Source organism: Rhinolophus ferrumequinum, chromosome 16 (assembly GCF_004115265.2).
Source record: "Rhinolophus ferrumequinum isolate MPI-CBG mRhiFer1 chromosome 16, mRhiFer1_v1.p, whole genome shotgun sequence".
Classification (NCBI taxonomy): Eukaryota; Metazoa; Chordata; class Mammalia; order Chiroptera; family Rhinolophidae; genus Rhinolophus; species Rhinolophus ferrumequinum.
In genome coordinates this window covers 49,237,262-49,256,736 of record NC_046299.1, presented here as the reverse complement: position 1 = coordinate 49,256,736, position 19,475 = coordinate 49,237,262, and the positions used below count along the sequence as shown (strand labels likewise).

The 19,475-nt window shown below is 56.7% G+C and overlaps 1 protein-coding gene across 2 annotated transcripts in view; it reads right to left on the bottom strand.

Annotated features, from left to right (window-relative positions):
- The window catches only part of UNC5B (unc-5 netrin receptor B), a 79,828-nt gene that overhangs the window by 4,529 nt on the left and 55,824 nt on the right, over positions 1-19,475 (bottom strand). The window contains exons 2-13 of one of the 2 annotated variants that reach the window (XM_033130793.1): positions 13,368-13,592; positions 9,337-9,480; positions 8,757-8,860; positions 7,255-7,435; positions 6,338-6,505; positions 5,427-5,591; positions 5,185-5,217; positions 3,143-3,337; positions 2,423-2,812; positions 1,708-1,795; positions 735-903; positions 372-605 (exon numbers count right to left, since the gene is read on the bottom strand). In XM_033130793.1, the coding sequence (XP_032986684.1) occupies positions 372-605; positions 735-903; positions 1,708-1,795; positions 2,423-2,812; positions 3,143-3,337; positions 5,185-5,217; positions 5,427-5,591; positions 6,338-6,505; positions 7,255-7,435; positions 8,757-8,860; positions 9,337-9,480; positions 13,368-13,592 (2,096 nt within the window). The remainder of the gene's footprint in view (positions 1-371; positions 606-734; positions 904-1,707; positions 1,796-2,422; positions 2,813-3,142; positions 3,338-5,184; positions 5,218-5,426; positions 5,592-6,337; positions 6,506-7,254; positions 7,436-8,756; positions 8,861-9,336; positions 9,481-13,367; positions 13,593-19,475) is intronic. The other variant, XM_033130794.1, reaches the window with a different exon arrangement.

Here is a 19,475-nt window from a genome sequence, read left to right as displayed (position 1 = left end):
TTCCCCAACAAGCCGGGCCCTGCAAGCCCCTTGCAGGCTGGTGCGCCCTCAGCCCTCTGGAAGGCCACTGTCAGTGACCCCCGTCTATCTACCGCCTCTAGCCCGGAGCGTGGCGAGGGCAGGACTTGTGCCCGATTCATGCCTGTATCTTGAGAATCTGATGCCACTTCAATGTGTGAGGAATGAATAAATGAATGAATGAATGAATGAATGCAGGCGGCTGATGGTGGTGGAGAGGTGCCTGGAAGGTACCATGATCCTGGCAGGGGGAGGGGGAGAAATACTAGGAGGGACCACATAGCTGGCGAGCCGGGGGTAATACATCACCGACAGTGTGCCAGGGTTTGCGGGTACCTGAGGCCTGGCCTTACCTTCAATGCTGCAGGTGTGTCCTCCAGGCAGTAGACCCTCAGGCTGTACTCCAGGGAGGTACAGAGGGCTGGGGCACAGACGGCCAGCTGGAGCCGCTTGACTGCAGAGCGGGAATAGGACTCGCCTGTGAACACGTAGGTGCCCAGCTGGTCTAACAGGATGTGGCAGGACCTGGCCTCCAGCTGGCAGTAGCAGGGGGTGTCCAGGGTCTCCTCATCCAGGGTCACCACCTCCTGCAGGATGAGAGTGGGGGTGGGGCAGACAGGTCACAGCCAAGACCCTGGAGGGGTCGATCCAGGCTGGGCCTGGTGGAAAGGAGGCAGGTTCAGAGAGTGGGCCCCGCCCCCAGCCGGGCGCCTCACCTCCCAGTGGCCCTGGTGGGCCTGGGTCTTGAGCTGGAAGATCCAGTTGCCAGCACTGACTTCGGCACAGTGGGGTACCGTGAGGATGACGGGGCGGCAAAGCAGGAGGCCCGTGGGCCCACAGGTCACCGAGGGGCTCAACACTGTCTGGGTCCCTTCTGCAAGGGGGCTGGGGACAGGAGGGAGGCAGTGAGGGGCGGCCCGAAGAGCTTCGCCGGGGCTCGGATGGGTGCCGGGCGCCCACCTCAGCCCCGACTCCGGGGGTGACAGAGGGCAGGACTCCACCCCTGGGCCCCCAGGAGTCAGCGGTTATGGAGAGGCAGAGAAACGGCATAGACTTTCAGACTGCTTCCAGAGTCTGGCTATCACATGCGGACATTCTCACAGGCAAATATTTGTTCATGTTTTCAAAGGTTCTGCACTCGTGGAATGTTTGTGATAGATGTCGCTAAGCTGTCCTTTGGAAAGCTGGTACCGCTCTACGCTCCACCTGCGAGCATGCCATGGAGGGCTGTGCGCCCTGCTTTTGTCTGTATGAGGTATGATCGTGTGAATTATTATTTATTTGACTACAAATTAGGCTGAATATTTTCTCAAAACCTATCGGCCAGGGTGTGTGTGTGTGTGTGTGTGTGTGTGTCACTTGTTCATATCCTTTGCCCATTTTTGTACTGAGATGTTCAATTTTTCTTATTGGTCTCTATAAAACCTCCCTACCTAGTAAGGATATTAGCCTTTGGTCATATTATAGCCAGTTTGTCCATTGTTCTTCAAGTTACGTGACTTGTGCTGGTTCTGCATGTTTGAGATGTGGACAGAAGATCTATCAATGTTTTCCCTGGAGGACGAACTCAGGCCTTAGAATCAGGCTTAGAAGGGGAAAAGGTGATATTTGACCCCAGGGTGGGCGGGCAGTAGGGAGAGAGGAGGTGAAGGCGGGCAGCCAGGGCCGGGCTGGGGTTTTTCTACTCACAGGGTGTTCTCCGCCTTGTTCAGAAGAAGGTACATCTCGTAGAACTTGCCCTGGGGGATGGCTCCATTGGGCACCAGCAGGCTGACCCCTAAGGGGAGAGGGAGGTCAGCACGGGCTGTGGGGGGAGTCCAGGAACTCAGAACAGGGGATGGGACAGGCAGAGAGAGACATCTCCTGAGCTGCAGGTGGTCACCGGCAAGGGGTGGGGAGAGGTCTGGGGACTAGGTGCAAGGAGAGGCCAGGCCACTGACCACAGAGGCTTGTCGCTAACACGGGCCTTTGGCATTGAGGCGGGGTATAAAGATGGGGCAAAGGCCTGGAGTCTGAAGGTCCCAGTGCTGTCTCCAGCCTTGGGTATGACACTGAGGAACTGCTAACTGCTGGCTTTATAACCTGAGATGGACACCCCTGCCCTTTCTGCTGCTAGAACCTAGGACAGCACTGCAGGTTTGTTGAACTACATGGGGTATTCTTCACCTCTTAACAGAGAAACTGAGGTTTAGAAAGTGCCTGGGCCCGGGTTCCCCTGCCCTCGTGAGGCAGAGGCAGACCTGGATCCCAGGCCTTCTATTTTATAGTCGCATCTACCCCTGGGCCTCACTTTCCCCACCTGTGAAATAGGATCAGGGAAGACCTATCTTCTGCTGGGTGGTGCTGGGCTGTCCAGAGAGGATGTGCTCAATTCAGGCTGACAGGCAAGCAGAGAGGGACCCACCTGTACCGGGGATGCTGAGCCTCCCGCCCAGGCAACCAAACGTGCCGCTGACGCTGCTCCCCGGGTCACGGGGCAGGCTCAGGAGCTGCTGGGAGCCGAGGCTGGCGCTGCGCAGGTGCAGGAAGTGGGCATCCCGGGAGAAATCGCCCGGGTACGTGCCTGGCGGCAGGACCCCCAGCAGGTCAGCCCTGTCTGGCAGGCCCGACCCGGAGCCGGTGGTGCTGGAGCTGTAGACCTTGATCTTAAGGCTGGGCAGGGGGTCCAGCAGGGGCGAGTTGGTCATGGGGATCTTATCGGCTGCGTCCTGCAGGGCATACACAGGCCCGCGGTAGATGCCGGCACTGGCCGTGAGGTCCGGGGGCACAGAGGGGTGCAGGAGCTGCGGATGGTCTGCAGGGGTGGGGGGGCGACAGTCAGAGCCAGCCGTGCCTCACCGGCCCAGTCACACATTCTCCTCTTGCCAGGGGCCCTCCTGTGGCAAAACGCCACCCAAACGTCCAGCTGTGAAAGGCTTTGGGGGCTCACCAGCCTAGGTTACTCCTTTCCTTTTCTGGATCTCAATAATCCATACCAATCTACATAGTTATCGCTAGTACAAACTCTGGAATAACCCTGGGAGGGAGTCAAAAGCCCCCACTGTGATGGGGCGGTCTGGCGGGCTGCCACGCCCTGCTGGGGGCCCTGCCCCACCCACCGGCTCAGGTGCTCCCAGATCCTTACTGGGCCTTGCTGTCTTGAAGTTGACTGGGTGGAAGCCTCCAGTGAGGGCGGCGGACGAGTCGGTGATGTCGGTGTCTGAGTCTTGGCAGTTGCGGCGGTACACCACCACACCCACCACCATGAGGACGGCCACCACCACGAGGATGGACACCACGAGGCCGGCGTACAGCGCCACATCCCCTGAGGACTCCAGGACTGCAGGACAGGAGGGCCGTGTGAGAAGCAGATGCAGAGACCCAGGCCCGGGGAGAGCCAGGGAGACTGGGGGTCCCTGAGTCGGGGCAATGCTGGGTTCTAGTCTGAGCCCTGCCATAGCTCCCTGGGCTGGTGACCTCAGGCAAGCCTTGAGCCTCTCTGAACACCAGTCTCTATAAGTAAAAGGGTCTCAAAACTCCTGTCCTGCTCCCCTCTCAGTGTGGCAAGGACAAGCAAAGGGACGCGTAGTCTCACTCCCAAGAGTAACGCAGTGCTCACTGCTGAGAAGGAGACAGGGTCTGTGGTTCAGTCACCAGGGCCACAGGTTGTCCTGTCAGAGCTGGGATTAAACCCAGCCTCACACTTGCAGCCTGCAGCGATCTCCAGGGGACCAGAGGGCCCAACTCTGCAAGGGGCTGCTCAGACCCCCATCTCCCATTCTGTGCTGAGGGTGGGAGGCGGAGGCAGAGGGAGGGAGTGGGTGGGGAGCAGGAGCAGGGGAATGAGGTGGAGAGGAGGTGAGCAGGTGGAGGGGAAGGAAGGGGCTTAGGGAGGCAACCCTCGGCTACACTCCCCTCCCCCAGGCAGGCTGCTGGGCTGGAGGACACCCAGTTCTGGTGGGGGGGCGGGCGGACTGCTACACAGCTGGAAATAACTCTACGAGGCCAGGCAGGAAGGGATCAGAGTCAAGACTCCGGATCTAAAGTAGGGCTGTCCAAGACGACTTCCTACTGTGATGGAAACATGCTATGTCCGTGGCTGTCCCGCAGTGCTTACCAGACACACATGGTTATTAAAACAACCAAAATATGGCTGGTGAGACTTAGGAACTAAATTGCAAAATGTATTTCATTTTAATTTAGGTAAATATGAGTTTCAACAGCCACACGGGACACACAGGTAGAGCCAAGGCAGCTGTTCTTTCTTCCCTTTGCGTCCTGCGGGAGCTCCAGGTAGTACCTGCCCGCTCTGTCCCCTCCCTGGGCCCTCAGGGAGATAGGCCTGCTTTCCCTAGCTGGACCCCTGCAAGCCCCATTCCCCCGGGGAAGGCCCAAGTCTCAGCAAGGCAGGGCAAGATGCCTGCCCTTTTCTGCTACCTTCTGGCCCCTATCTTGCCTCAGTAGCCCTCAGGGCTGGGTCCCCACGGCTCTGGCTCCCCAGGTTAGGCTCTGCCTTCTGATGTCCTCACTGACCAATGGGGGCCACTGATCTGGAGATTTACAATTTCTAATCAGTCACCAGCCTGATCCCCCGGGAGCTAGGCCAAGGGCCTGGCTGCTGATTTTATGATTCCAGAATTATTTGGAATTGTGGTTTAATTACCACAGGCCAAGCCGCCCGAGCAGCTTCACTGCTCTGCTGTTAGTGCAGAGCAGCCTCTGGGGCTGAAGGCTGAGCCCCTCGGACCCATGTGGGGCAGTGGGTGACCCAGAGAACTTCGGGAGCTTTGGCTCAGCTTCTGGGGTACAGTGAGGGGCACCGGGACGGCCTCCCACTGTCCCTGTCCCAGAGAAGAAAGCCTAGGGGCTAAGAGCAACAGCTTTGGCCACAAAACCGGTTCAGTTCAAACCCTAGCTGGATCCTTGGATGAGTCCCTTCTCTCTGACACTAGTTTTCTTCTCTCATCATGGGAGAGTCAGAATAATGTCCTAGGGCCTTTCTGTCAGCCGAGGGTCTGCCTGTGTGTACGTGATGGAGGCTGTGACACAGTGTCAGGTCCTAGAAATCTCACGGACGGTTGGCAGGGAGGCACTTTCAACTCCCCCTGTGCTGCCCCCCCCACACCCCGGAAAAGCCAGCCAAGGAGAACCCCAGAGGAAAGAAGACAGCCATGAAATGGGACTTACGGTGGCTTTTGGGGTCACTTAGAGTTTTCTTATCTGTCGAGGGAAATAAAGGGAAAGACAATGACACAGGCGGTAGAGAAGGTGACGGGGAATGGTGCGGATGAAATGATAAATATGGTGGGTGGGCACAGGCCCCAAGGGGCTGCTCCACTGCAGGCTGGGCACAGAGTGAGGCCTGGCGGGTTCCCTTATCTGGCTCCAGAGCCCCCCCCTTCCCGGTCCCCGCCTTCCTGAGTACTCACTTTGCATGCACAGCCCATCGGTGCAGTTCTTGGAGTCAAGCAGAGTCCCACTGCAGTCTCGGCCTCCGTTCTGGGGCGGGGGTGCCATGCACTCACGGCTGCGCCAGTGGGCACACTCGGTGCTGCAGGCCGACCATTTGCTCCACTCCGTCCATGCTCCGTCCACTGTAGGAGCACAGCACATAGCACGTGGGAACACACATGTGCAGACACATACACACGCAGGTGTGTGCACGGAACACAGCAATGTACCACGCAGAGCACACAGAGAACTCCACACCGTATCCAAGCACCCCACACAAATGCAGAGTCACGTGTACCGGGGGGGCACAGAGAACACAGGGAGATGCATAAGGTCACTCACGCAGATGCAACCCCATGCACCAATATACACACCATGACACAAACCCAGGGTGAAAACTCCACACCGCTCCCAGAAACACGTAACCAAAGAGCGAGCACGGAGCCAGACGTGCCAGGACACAGGCAGAGATGCAGGACAGAAGAAGAGGCCTGCTGTAGGATCAGGGTCAGTGGCCAAGGTGTGCCTGACTGTCAAGTGCAGGAGCGCGGACGCCCTGACCCCGGGCAGCTCTGGGACCCTGGTTCAGGGGACTGGCAATGAGAACCCTCGACTTGGAAGGCAGAAGAGCCCACCCCTCAGACCGCAGCTCAAAGCCTCTGTCTCCAGGTCTCCAGCCGCCCAGGCAAGAACAGGAGGTCACAGGTCATAGCATCTACTCCAGCCTGCTCGGCCAGCTATGGGGGCCCCGGGATAAGCACCTGCTGCTTCCCATTGGGGGACAGAAAGGCTGCCCTGGCTCTGGTCGACACCACAGCACAGAAGGGAGGGCTGGGGACCAGGTGTGGGCATGGACTCAGACAGGGTGCCACGTGGCCGGCAGCCTTACCTGGGCACACAGTGGTGCAGGCCGTCTTCTGGAAGGCCTGGCCCTCGCAGAACGCTCCTCCGTTGAGTGGCGTGGGGTTGGTGCAGGTCCGTGTGCGCTTCTGCCAGCCACGGCCACAGCGGTTGGAGCAGGGCGACCACTCTGCCCAGCTGGACCAGCCGCCGTTCACTGCAGGGGCAGTGGGTGTCACCCAGCTGGCCTGGCTCTGCAACTCATTGGTCCCCCAAACCCCACCCCCCACCCGCAGGGCCTCTCCGCTGAAGCCTGGCCATTCCTAGGTGGACCCCTCCGGCCTGCAGGGCTGGGGACTCAGATGCCAATGGGCAGAACTGGGCTCTCACCATCGGCACCAGAGGAGACCCTCAAGGTCATTGTCTATTCCCCACCCCATTGTATAATGGCAGATGAGGGTTCGGAGAGGACTGGCACTTACCCAGGGTCACCCCGTGAGTGATGGAGGACCTGGGACTAGAACCCATTACAGGCTCTTCCTACAACACTGGAGTCATCTCAGCTGTGGCTCTGCCCCTCCTCCCACCCAAGGGGATAGCAGGGGACAATAAGGAACAGCCCACAGGCCTGGCGAGCAGTTCCCTAACTCTGCTAGGACAACAGGCTTGGGTATGGGGATGCCCACCAGGCCTTGCCCCAGCCCTGACTCCGAGACAACTGGGTCTTCTCCTTCAGAGACAGGCAAAGGGCCTGAGAAGGGACGAGTGCTCCTGGCTGGGGACCCAGGGGTACCTGACTTGCCCACGACCTTTGCTAGGTGACCTCGGGGAAGGCACCTCCCCTCTCTGGGCCTCTCCTCCCCACTCCCCGGTCCCACTGGCCTCCTGGGTAGGGCAGGTGAGGTGGGCCACCTAGCCCTGGGCACCTCCACTCCTTCCGCCATGCCCGCCCCACGCAGGCCTTACCATAGACAATGATTGTGGCGGTGGTGCTGCGGCGCTTGGCCACGATATTCTTGGCGACGCAGGTGTAGTTGGCGGTGTCGGACAGGCGGGCCTGGCGAATGATGAGGTTGTGGTCAATGGTGATCAGAAAGTTGGTGTCCTGTGCGGGGTCGATGACGTCCTCGTTCTTGAGCCATTCCACCTGCAGGAACGCGGGCGAGGGGCATGAGGACCCAGGGGCATCCCGGCAAGCGGGCCCTCGCTGGAGGGGCAGGGAGGTCTGACCGTAAACAGGACAGCAACTCTCCATGTCCACCCACAGTGGTGACACAGTGAGGCAGGACGTCCACGGGCCTGGACACGACAGAACACAGTGGTCAAGACGACCACTCGCCATGTAATAGCATCGACCCCTAGGGCTGTTGTGAGGGCTGAATGAGGGAGCATCTGGCAAGCGTGCAGCACACGCCTGGCTCACAGTAAGGACAAAGTGTGAGCTGGTAGCGCAGGCCTTCATCACCACTCTTTAAACGGACACCCTCAGCTAGGGTAACAGGCCTGGCGAGTGATGAAGAACATGGTCCCTGGGTTCCAAGCCCAGCTCTGCCACGCACTAGCTGGGTCACCCTGGGTGACCGCTTTACCCCTCCCAGCACTATTTTCCCAGCCCTAAGATGGGATGACGACATCCCACTGCAGGGTTACTATGAAGACCAGCGTGCCGAGTGCCCACTGACAGGTAGCTATCATCCAGGGTGTCTGTCTGGGCGCATTTTGCAGATGCGGGCACGGGCCGGGGGAGGCTGGGTGGTTAGAGCAAGGTGTTGGGGCCAGGTGGGCTGACCCAGAACAAGAAACCAGAGGTCACAGCATCTATTCCAGCCTGTTCAGCCAGCTATGGGGTCCCTGGGATAAGCATCTGCTGCTCCCCACTATGGGGACAGACGGCTGCCCTGGCTCTGGTAGATACCACAGCACAGAAGGGAGGGAATGCGGGATCCCGTCTTCCGCAATCCCTGTTCTGCTGGCATCCCTGGCAGCAAAGCTGAGCTGTCCATCACGCCCTGCTCTAATTCCTGGACCACCAGTGCAGCGAGTGGGAAAGGCAGCATGTCTGGAACACAGCAGAGGTGGTGAGGGGACAGGTCAGCACTGCCCAGGGATGCAAAGGCCAGCCAGCTTGCGGGGTGAATCTACACTCAGACACACGCATTCTGAGACCCTTTGTTGTCCATAAAGCTGGGCTTTGAGTTTTGCACGGGGCGGGCGGAGACGGTGTGTACGGTCACTTCCCTTGAAGCAGACTGAGGCTGGAGTCTACCCAAGGAGCCTTGGGAGTTCCTGTCTCAGCTCTACCCCATCTCACAGGGTCATGCCTGCAGAGGGCTCAGCTGGGGTCTGGCATGTGTTGAGTTTTGAGAGGTCCCAGTTCCTTTCGCTGTGAAACAGGAGGCTTTGGGAGGCTGAGGCATCATGCCTGGCTGGCCTCCGCCATGCGTATCGTTCCCCATGTCCCCACTCACCTCAGCCACAGGCACCCCCTCTGGTGGGCGGCACTGCAAGAGAACCTCTTGGTCCAGGGATACTTCCTTGCCTAGAGGCTCCTGATCGAAGTTCTTGCGCAGGTCTGGGAGAAGGGAGAGGGTCCGCATAGACAGGGAGGCCAGTGAGGCAGAGCTGGAGACTGAAGTCACCCATTCTCGCCACTAGGTGGAAGTGTACACCAAGGGAACTTTCATGGGGACACCTGGCCTTTACCTGGGGAATACCCTCTTCTCCAAAGTGGGGGCCTCACCTGGTGGACTTGCGGGAACAGGGTTCCCTCCCTGACTTTGGGATCCTAAGCTCATGGTGGCCTGGGCTGGTGAGGAAGCTGGCAACTTTCCATATATATATATATAAACAGGCCATTAGAAATCTGATGGCCCTGGTTCTGCATTTAGAAACCCTCTCTGAGCTGGCATCCGTGGGCTCAATGTCTCTGTGGTGGGCGCCATCAGCCAGATGCCCCCAAAGACGTGGAGTTTCCTCTCCAGGATCCATGGAGTGGGGGTGGGGGGTAACGGGCCTGGGGAATGGAGTTGGGGTGTCAGGGCGGCGTACATGCAATGCGGACGTAGGCCCGGAGACTCTTGGTGGTGCCCGCAGAGCTCCAGGCCACACACTGGCACCAGTAATCCTCCAGCCCGAAGAGCTCCTCCACCTGCTGCCGAGACACCTCAATCTGCACCTCTTGCACTTGCATGCCTGGGAGAAGGAGAGAGACACCCGTCAGGGGGCATGTGTGAGGGCACGAGACAGAGCATGTGGTACCGTGACATCTCTCTGCTTTCCAACCCCCAACTCCTGTTGGCTCTTCGGCCAAGGGCCTCTCATTTCCATCTATCCATTTTTCTCCTCTCTTCTGTCTTCACCCCGTCTCTAGCCACCACCGCCGCTCACCTGGAAATTGCAATGACTAACACAAGCCCTCTGTCCCTACCCAATCCACTTTTCACCCTACAGCCAGTGTGGGCTCTTCAAAACACACAAATGGCACCTCATTCCCTGGTTATGCCCTCAGGACTCTCAGCATAAAGACCCAGACCCTGCGCCTGGGCCCCAGGCCCTGCACGAGCTATTCACTGCAGCCTCGTGGGCACCTCCAGTCCCTCACGTTCCTTCTGCCCCGCTAGCCACAGGGCCTTTGCACATGCAGTCCCCTGCTTGGAACCCTCTTTTACCCTTTCTGTGTCCAGTGAATTCCCAATCAGCTTTGAGCTGGGCCTCCTTTCTAAAGGGAAGCACCCCCTGACCCTGGCCCACTCTCCTCAGCCCTCAAGTACCATTCAGTGCTCCCACCACTGCACTGGACATGGGTCTGAGCACTTATCATTCCTGCCCAGCCTGATTTCCTCACTGACCATTTGAGCACTGACCGTTATCTGAAACTGTACTATTTATTGATATATTCATGTGTTCATTGTCTATCTTGTGCAGGAGAATGAGGAAGGGCTTTGCCCGGTTTACTGCTGTAGTCAGAGAAGAAGCTCAGCAACGTATCTGAAGAGAGCATACGGCTTCTCCCTGGTCACGCTCCTGGGGCTGGAGCTGGGGGAGGCCGGCCCCTCACTTCTCAGTGGTTCCCTGCCAGGGCCTGGGGGCCTCCCTGGATAACTGTATCCACTAGCCTAGAGAAGGAAGCACGCACTCTTCTGCCAACTCTCCCTTGACAAAACCTTCTACGCTCAGGAGGAGAGTGAGCCCTCCTGAATTAGGGCATTCATCCTAAGCTCCTCCCCAAAGCTTGTGGGAGGACTGTGAAGCCTCCTCTTCCAGGAAGCCCTCCCTGACTCCTCTGTCTCAGAATTCCTAAAGCTGCTCCTCCTTGCCATGATGTGTCCCAGCACACCTTTTCAGGGTTGCACGTGGGGTTCTGATGAGCCCCTTGAGGGCAGGATTGTCCATTATAAACACTGTGGTACCATAGTATGGTGGTTAAGCATGTGGCCAAGCAGATGGACAGGCTTGAATCCTGGCCTCACTCTCACTCCCTAGCTGTGTGACCCTCACTAACTACTTAGTCTCTCTGAGCCTCAGTTCCCTCATTAGAGTAGGACACTCAGGGTAAACTCTAAATGAGCCATGGCAGTTACTCTGCCACCGCACGTAGCTCAAGCTGGACGCAAATCAACTCTGGCAGGTCATGTGGATCTCATCCAGCCCCCCACCCCCATTGACATTTGGAGAAACTGAGACTCAGAGAGGGTAGGTTACAGATCCCAAGTCCCACAACAAGTTGCCAGCAAAGCCGCGATCAGCTCTATTGGTGTCTTGCCCAGGTTAGAACTCTGTCCCTTACCACATGATGCTTCTCTGGACCTCTTCCACTGACCTCATTGCTTTACTTCTCCTGCATCATGGTGTGTGTGGGGAGAGGTGGGGGGCTTGCTCTGGGAGCCTAGACAATGAGAAGCCCGTCCTGATGGCCAGGGATCTAAACGGGAGGTGTCTGGGGTCTGCTGTCGGAGGCACCAGGAGGGAAGAGGCTGCTTCATGGACGGGTGGGGGGTTTTGCCTGCTCGCAGTGGCTCCCTGGAGTGCTCGCCCAACAGGCAATGCTGTGTGGCCCGGGCCAGGAGAGAGGGTCAGACGTGGGCCCCAGCACCAGGTGTCCGCCCCTGCATGTGACCATGTGGCAGGCAGTGCCTAGGCCAGGACACAGGGCTTGGCTGCCCGCCTCAACCTGGTATGAGCTGGTGGGCTGGCTCTCCCACCTCTCCTCGCCCAAAGCTGGCATCCTCCGTGTTTGCAGGGTCTGGAGAGTGCCAGGGAGGGCCGGGGATGGAGCGGGGGCAGGAGGCTTGGGAGGAGCCAGCCATACTGCTGCCAAGGGAATGGCCCGTAGGACCACTGTCCATTCTCTGTAGCTAATGGGGACGGCAGTGCCCCAATTTCTAGGACTGGCAGGGCTAGTGTGCCTAGGAGCAGGGGTGTAAGAGCCCCACTGTTACTAACAATTGCAGGGGCTGTGAGAGTCCCTAGCAGGGTACACTGTCCCCTTGCTCTGCAGACCCACATGGCTGACCGCTGATCCAGGCCAGAGGGACTCAGGGGGACAGACAGGTAAAGCCAAGTTTCCAGAGAAAGAGGATAAGAAAAAGCCAGAAAGAGGATGGAGGAAACAGCATTTATTGGGCGCCTGCTGAGTCCTCGCACCGTGTTCAGCGCCACCTTGTTCCCTCACCGGGACCTTCTGTCAACATCCCAGTTTACAAAGAGAAGTGCGAGCTCAGAGAGGATGAGTAAATTCCCCAGGGTCACACAGCTAGAGACTAGGGTATAGACATTTTCTTGTAAAACGTCTTTTAATTTTGGATTTGGCGTGAGAATGAGCCTCCAAATCTATTTTTAAAAGTTTGGACATAAACCTTACCATTCTAACCATGTTTGGTTCAGTGGCATTCAGTACATTATGGGGTATAGTTTTAAGCCTGGGTGGTTCTAAAAGGTGTGCGTTTTCATAGCAAAACAGAAGTTGGAAGAGGGAGAAAGGAGGGAGGGAGAGAGAATGTCAGGGGAGAGACAAAGAGAGTGAGGCTGAGAGAAGAGAGGAGAAAGAAAAAGAAAGAATAAAAGTGGGAGAGATGGGGAGAGAAGGGGAGTGGGAAACCTAAAGAAAAGAGACAGACACAAAAAAAGACAGGGATGAGAAGAGAGAGGCATTAGACAGAAGGAAAGAAGAGAGGGCTGGAAAAGCAGGAGAAGAAAAAGGATCAAGGGAGAGACGGGCAAAAACAAAAGCCAAGGCAGACACTGGGGCCAGGGAGCCACCCTGAGCCTGGGATTGGCCGGGGCTGCCCAATGCTGGCTGCCCGGTGGTGACCGGCAGTGGGTCGCCCACTTTCCTGGCCTGAGCTCTGGGAAAGGCTTTCTACCCCCAAGCGTTCCTTTATTGCAAACAGGGGCCTAGGGACACATAAGGCCCCCCACTTAGTCTCAGGGGACAGACCAGCCTCTAGGAGGTGTGAGGAGGCTGGGGCTCTGCCTCCTGCCCCCCTACCTCCCTGGGGGCGCCCAGGACCCTGCACGTGTGTCAGAAGGAAGGGGACTTAGCTTCAGCCACTTTCCTCTCTCCCTCAGGGTTTGGGCTACATCTTTGCACCACCTCTGTAATTATTTACATAACATTATTAACCTTTTAAAAATGAAAATGAAAACGATTTCTATGAAGGAAACATTGCATCATTACTGTGAATAGAAACAGTATCGCTTCCCACAAACAGAGAAGATCTGCGAAACTAATGGTGATCTAGAATCCTGGCTAGGTGCTGCCAAAGCCTGGGCACATAGCAGGTGCTGGGGTGCTTGTGAAAGAACCCTGGTCCCCGGCTGGACTTGCTGCCTGATATGAGCAGGATTGAAAGAAACTGGACTAGGCAACATGCAAGTCAGCAAAGGATTAGGTGCCATTGCATTTGGCCACCCAAAGTCAAGCTGGGACATGTAGCCAACCCTTAGAGAAATACTGATCCAGGGTGAACCCCAGAGGGGAAACTGAGATTCAGAGGGGCCCCACAGCTGTGTGAAGTCTCCCATGGAGCCTAGGCTGTCCCAGGTGTCCTGGGGGTGACCAAGTAAGGAGGGAAGCTCACCAGTGGCCTCATCCCAGCCCTCCTGCGTGACGTGGTCATTCTGGCTGACCCACTCGCCGTTGCACTTGAAGTAGATCTGCGTGGCGGGGAAGGCACGGCAGCTCAGCTCCACTGGCTTGTTCTTCACTATGTAGGCATCCTGCGGCTCCTGAAGGAAGTGGGGCAGTGGCTCGGCCGGCGCCGACGGGAAGGAGTCGGGGAGCACCTCGCCGCCTGAATCAGTGCCTGTGGAGGGAGTGAGGCTCTGGTGAGGCCAAAGGCTGGGAGGCTGGGGGCACCCCTCGGCCCCCTGGAAGTCCATGGCAGACAGAGGGGACAGCCAGAGGAGATACGCTGGAAACTCCTCTACGGCTTGGGCAAGGTCTGGCTCTCCTGGTCCTCAGTTTCTCCATCGCGCCCCGCTGTGAAGGGCTTGTGCTATGGAGCCACTCCCAGCTCTAGGATGCTGTGAGTGATTCTGCTTCTTTACAGATGGAAAAATGAGGGTGGCCTGGGGCACTAAGGGGACCCCCATCAGGGTAAGGACACCCTTCAGCCCTCCCCAATGTCCCCTGCACTAGCCCTATGGGGCCTCCCTCCAGTTTCCCATGGTGATACCACGGTACATGAAGGGCTGGAAATGGGGCTGAGGCTGGAGCTCAAACCAGGCCAGCTCTGCCTTGAAGCCACAGCTGCCCTTTGCAGCCAGTCTGATGGAAGCGGGGACAGGAGCCAAGGCCGGCAGGGCTATGGGATGGGGTGACGTGGGGCGGCTGCACCAGGCCTGGGCTCCCTGGTGGAGCTGGTTGGGCTTCATCCTCCAGGAAAGCCCAAGGCAGGCGGCAGCATGGAGGGGGAGACCACCTTTCCAGCAGCCTCCACCCTGGTGGGGGCTCCGACCCACTCCTGAGCCTTTCCCTCCTCAGCCAAGTCCACACCCTCTGCCTTAAGGATGAGGAAACTTCAGAGGCTGGGAACACAGTGAGGCTGTTAATTTTCCCTGCAAAGGGGCCCAAAGGAAACCCTGGCTGCCCGCCTCCCTGGAAAGAACAGCACCTCAGGAGGTGAGACAAACAGGAAAGGAGAGCGCCAGCCACTGCCAGCACTAGGAGGGGGAAACCAGGCCAGGCCAGGCTATTGGTTCGCAATCCACTTAGGAAAATTGTCTTTCCAATGCCAAATGCCAAACGATCAGGTGTCTGGGGACAAGCGGCAGGGGGCTTGTCCTCCTCTGCTCACTGCTCCAGAGGAAGCAACAAATTAAGCTGCAGGGGTGCACATGTCTACCTGGCCCTTCCCAGCCAAGCAAGGCCCTGTCAATCCCAGCACGTCAGTGCCTCAAGTGGGGCTTGGGGTCCCGGAGGCCAGAGCCGTCCCTGGGATCATGCGCTTGTCCTCCAGAGCAGAAGGAACAAAACGTGCCTGACATGCCCAAGCCGCGCTGTCTCTGTGCACCAGCAGCAACAGCTAAGACTGGGGGCCTTCAGAGCACTGACAAAATGCAGAGTGGTCACTGGCTCCAAGCTGTGTGTGTGTGTGTGTGTGTGTGTGTGTGTGTGTGAGAGAGAGAGAGAGAGAGAGAGAGAGAGAGAGAGAGAGAGAAAGAGAGAGACCCCGACCAGCAAGAAGGGGTGAGACTGAAGCTCCATCCAGCATGTTCTGTGAACCAGGGAGAGCCCCTGAACTCCGACCTCATTACTTGGCCCCTGAAGAAGGCAGGATCACATGAGACAAACACGTTTGAGTGCCTAGGAGAGGTCCAGCATACACGTACAAGTTCCTGTATTCAAATAGCAACTAATGCTCACCTCACATTAGATGCTGTTTCCAGTTCTTTGGTACTTTACCTAATTCTTGCAACAATTTGTCAGGTATGTTTTTATTAGTCCCCAGTTTATAGATGAGTAAACTGAGGCCATAGAGGTTAAGCAACTTGCCCAAGGGCACACAGATAGCAAGAGGAAGAACCAAAGTTTGAGGCCAAGAAACAGACTTCAGCCTTTGGGATGTCGCCCGGGAGATATCCCTGGAGGGGCTGCACACACTGTGGGTGTCCTCACACCTGGGAATCCTAACAGACCCCGACAATGGTCGGGACTCTGTAATTACAAGGGCTCTCTCACAAAGGTCCAGCAAGGCTGGGACCATCCTTCCTGTTTCAAAGCTAAGGAAACGGAATAATCCAAGTGGGGCAAATGACTGACCCAAGGCCAGCTAATTAGTGGGGAGCTAAACTGGGAATTGCACCGAGGATTCCTGAGGCCAGGCCAAGGCTCCCCATATCCACTTCCCTCTACTAGGCAGGGAGACACCTTCTCCGTAGGTAAACTGGCATCCTCTAGGGCCTGGGAGCTTGGGCAGTTGGTGGCTAGATGACACAATGCCCAAGGAGCTGGACGTGGGTCTCCCATTGGCTTGACAGCTGGCCTCTCCGCCAGGTCGGGCTGCTCCAGGAGAGCAGGTGGAGCCCAAAGGGCGTGTGGGCAGTGGAGAACCTACCAGGCTCCATGCCCACCTCCCAACGTCAGTCTCAGACTCAATGGGTGTAAGGCAGGGCTCAGGCTTCAGACTCAGACACCCCTGGACCATCCTACTGGACTCAGGCACCTCATCTGTGAAATAAGGGGACTGGCAGCCATGAGAGAAGGTATGTGGGAGTCCCTGGGTGCAGCTAGCTGTATGCTCACCCTACCTTCTAACCGCGTGCCCTCCGGCCCTCAGGGGCTGGCACTTCGGGCTGTATTTATGACTTTGTTGTATAACCCTAATGCGGCTCATTTATAAAGCAGGTACAGACGTGACTGGGGAAAGTGAACATTAGGCACCCATTAATGCAGCAGGCCCTGCCCTCCCTGCCCCACCCCTCCTCTCAGCCCTGGCACAGAGTCATCTCTGGCCTTGGCAGGAACATGGTTGGGTGTCCTCATCAGAGCCTCTCCGTCATGGCAGCGCTGGGTGCCTCTTGATGTAGCTATTGCCCTCTTGCCAACATGCCCACCCCCAGGCATCCTGGAAGCAGGCGCTTCCAGGAGACAAGGAAGAAGAACTAAGGGCTGACCTGAGGTTCCTCCCCAGAGGGACCAGTGGCAGACTGCAGGCTGGCTGGCATGCAGTAGGCACTCGGTGAATGCAAGTTAGAGGGGGCTGGGGCTGCTGCCAGGGCCCGGGTAGCAGCTGAGTTGGGCCCCTGTCCTAACCACTGGCCACTTCCCCTCCTCCTTGGCCCTGGCTCAGGCCCTACTGCCTGAGGGAGGCCCCTGAGCCTGCGCGGTATGGGACAGCTTGGAGAGAGAAGAAAGATGGAGTCTTGGGGCTCCTGGGTGCTTATTCTGCCAGATACTTTTTGAGAGTGTTTCATATTAACGCACTGACCCCACAACAACCCTAGATAGAGATTCCCAAACTTTTGGTCTTTAATGTCTTGGTAATTTTTTCCGGGTAATTTTTTTTTTTTTTTGGTAATTTTTACCCTAAGGTCAAAAGAAATTCCTAGTGCTTCTGTTTATTAAGTAGTTAGACCCAAACAATGTGTGTGTGTGTGTGTGTGTGTGTGTGTGTGTGTGTGTGTGTATCCTAACACCTTAGTAGCCATTTGAAAAAATAATACACGTAAATTGAAAGAAAAAATATTTGTATTCCGTTCCTAGACAGCCACCATGATTTATTGATACAGATGTGTGCACCTGTTGGGCGCTGAATAAGTTCTCAAATCTTGGAATCAGAGTGTCTCCCTCATTATTTGTCTCCCAAATGCCCAAATCCCAGCTTTGCAGAAGATATGATGCCATCTAAAGAAAAGAAATGTGGTGTAATGTTGAAGCGGTGAGCTATATTGAGCTAGTAGTTGTTGCGGAATCTGGTAGCTGTTCGGTACTGCTATGCTATGTTTCTTGGAAGATTAAAAGTATCTCACAGCATCCCTGTGAATTTGTTGTGGCACCTTGGGGTGCCTTGGTATACAGTCTGAGAACCACAGGTCTATGCATTAGGTACTATTATCATCCCCATACTACAGATGAGGAAGCTGAGACCATGACAGTTTTAAGTAACTGGCACAGGGCTATAAATCTAGTAAGTAGCAGAGCTGGGGAGCAAATTCAGGCAGTCTGATACCTGAATCTAACTTCTGAACTGGGAACTGGTATATACGTCCACTATATGTGAGGTGCTGCAAATATTTCAGCAAATTTACCTCTTACACCCCCAAGGTGAGGATTTTCTTCCCATTTCACAGATGAAGACATGGGGCTTCCAGGGACTTGTCTGAGGTCACCTGGTTAGTGGGAGGAGGCCAGGCTTGGAGTCATCTCTCCGCCCCTGGGAGGAGACCTTGCCTCTGCCAGGCCAGATCTGGATTTCCTGCTGGTGGGAAAATGTCATGTGTGCCTATGTCATGTGTGTTTTGCTAATAGTGGTTGCAAAATTGCAACCTGCCTTTAGAGCCACAAACACGAATGGCCCAGCTAGTCCAAGATGAAGGTATGGGAGAGGACCCCTCCCTGCACAAACATAATCGGACAGTCAACACACAGGAAAAGAAGCACCACTGAAGTCAGGAGCCCTGGGTTTGCACCAGGGCTGGGCACTGCCATTGCTGTGTGGCCTCCCTCTCAGGCCGCAGAGCCCCCCGCTGTAAAATGAGGACGTTGGTGCAGCCAATCTCTCAAGCCTTTCCAGCGCTGTGAAATGTGAAGATGCCTTGTGGGGAACCTGTTAATGTATGACAGTGTCCCATTGAGTACATTTTTTCTTCAGGAAGTTAATTTGCTGAAAGTGGGGTCACCTTTCTTGCCATTGTTATTCGCGGCTCAGAGACCCAGCACATATTGGGGTCCTCGGGCACAGGGTGGGCGGAGCCTGGGGAGGGAGGAGGACGAGCTACGTGCAGCTGGGCTCTCCCCATCATGCCCCAGCCGGCCCACCCCAGGCCTCCGATCAAAATGACCACCCGCGCCTCGGGCTGGGACCTCTTGTGGGCACCTCGCAAACCCACGCTTTGAATATTCACTACACCTGCCTATCGGGGGTCTTTCGTCAGCTAGTCTCCCTTAGGAGGCAGAGATTCACGGGACAGAGGTTACTTCCAGGGCCAACTCGTGCAACATCTCCCATCATCTCCTTATCCAACCTTGACTCACACACTTCCAGGAATGGGAGCTCCCTACTGCCTTTCTCCACCACGTTCGCCTTCGGACAGATCTAACAGAAAAGTCTTCCTTACGTTCAGCTGGAATTTGCTGTCTGAAGTTCCAGCCATTGCTATCATTGTAACCCAAGGTGACACAAAACAGGGTGCTTCCTCCTCCCCTGACAGCTTCCCAGTGTCTGCAGGCTGCAGCCTGTCCTCCCTGGCCTTCTTGGCTTTCTTTCGAATATTCACGACACGGTTTTGCATTCTCACCACTCACCTGGCTTCCTCATGAACAAGTTCCATGTTGCTCACAGACCACTTAAAATGTGGGGAGGGGAGGCGAACAAGGTGGGGTCTGGCAGGCGGGCACCCCCCTGCTTCCGGCAGCTGCTCCTGGAGGGCAGGGAGCACACCACACCCCCTTCTTGGTGTCCTCCGTGGGGTCCAGGACAGGGTAATGGTGCCCCGGAAGGGGAGTGGAGCTTGCAGGACAGAGCTAGGAGCCGAAGCCCCGGGGCCACCAGGCCGCACACTCCTTTCCAGAGGCTGGGCCTGGGTAGTGCCCAACGGGCTGCCATCCAGCAGGTGGGGGAGGCCCCGATGGGGAGGAAGTTGAGGCCACAGGCTAGTTTGACAAGTATTAGAATCTGAGCCCCTAGAATAAGCAGGAGTCAGGGACCTTGGAGGTGAAGGAAGTGGCTTCAGGACTAAGGTAAAGAAACTGTATTCCCCCTGAGACGAGAGGCTAAAAGTACAGTGTTCAGACATTCCTGAATGGGAGACTGACCAGCTGCTGGGGGAGCCAGAGGGACTCTGCTTCCTAGTGGTGACCCTGAGCCTGGGCGAGGCTGGAAGGGCATGTGGTGGAACAGCCTGGCCTGAGAGCCAGCAGACGCGGTTCAAATCCTCACCCTGCCACTGCGACCTTCGGAAGGTCGTGTCACCTCTCATTTCCCCCATTCATAAAAAAGGGGTGACAGGGACTGCCCCATCCGTTT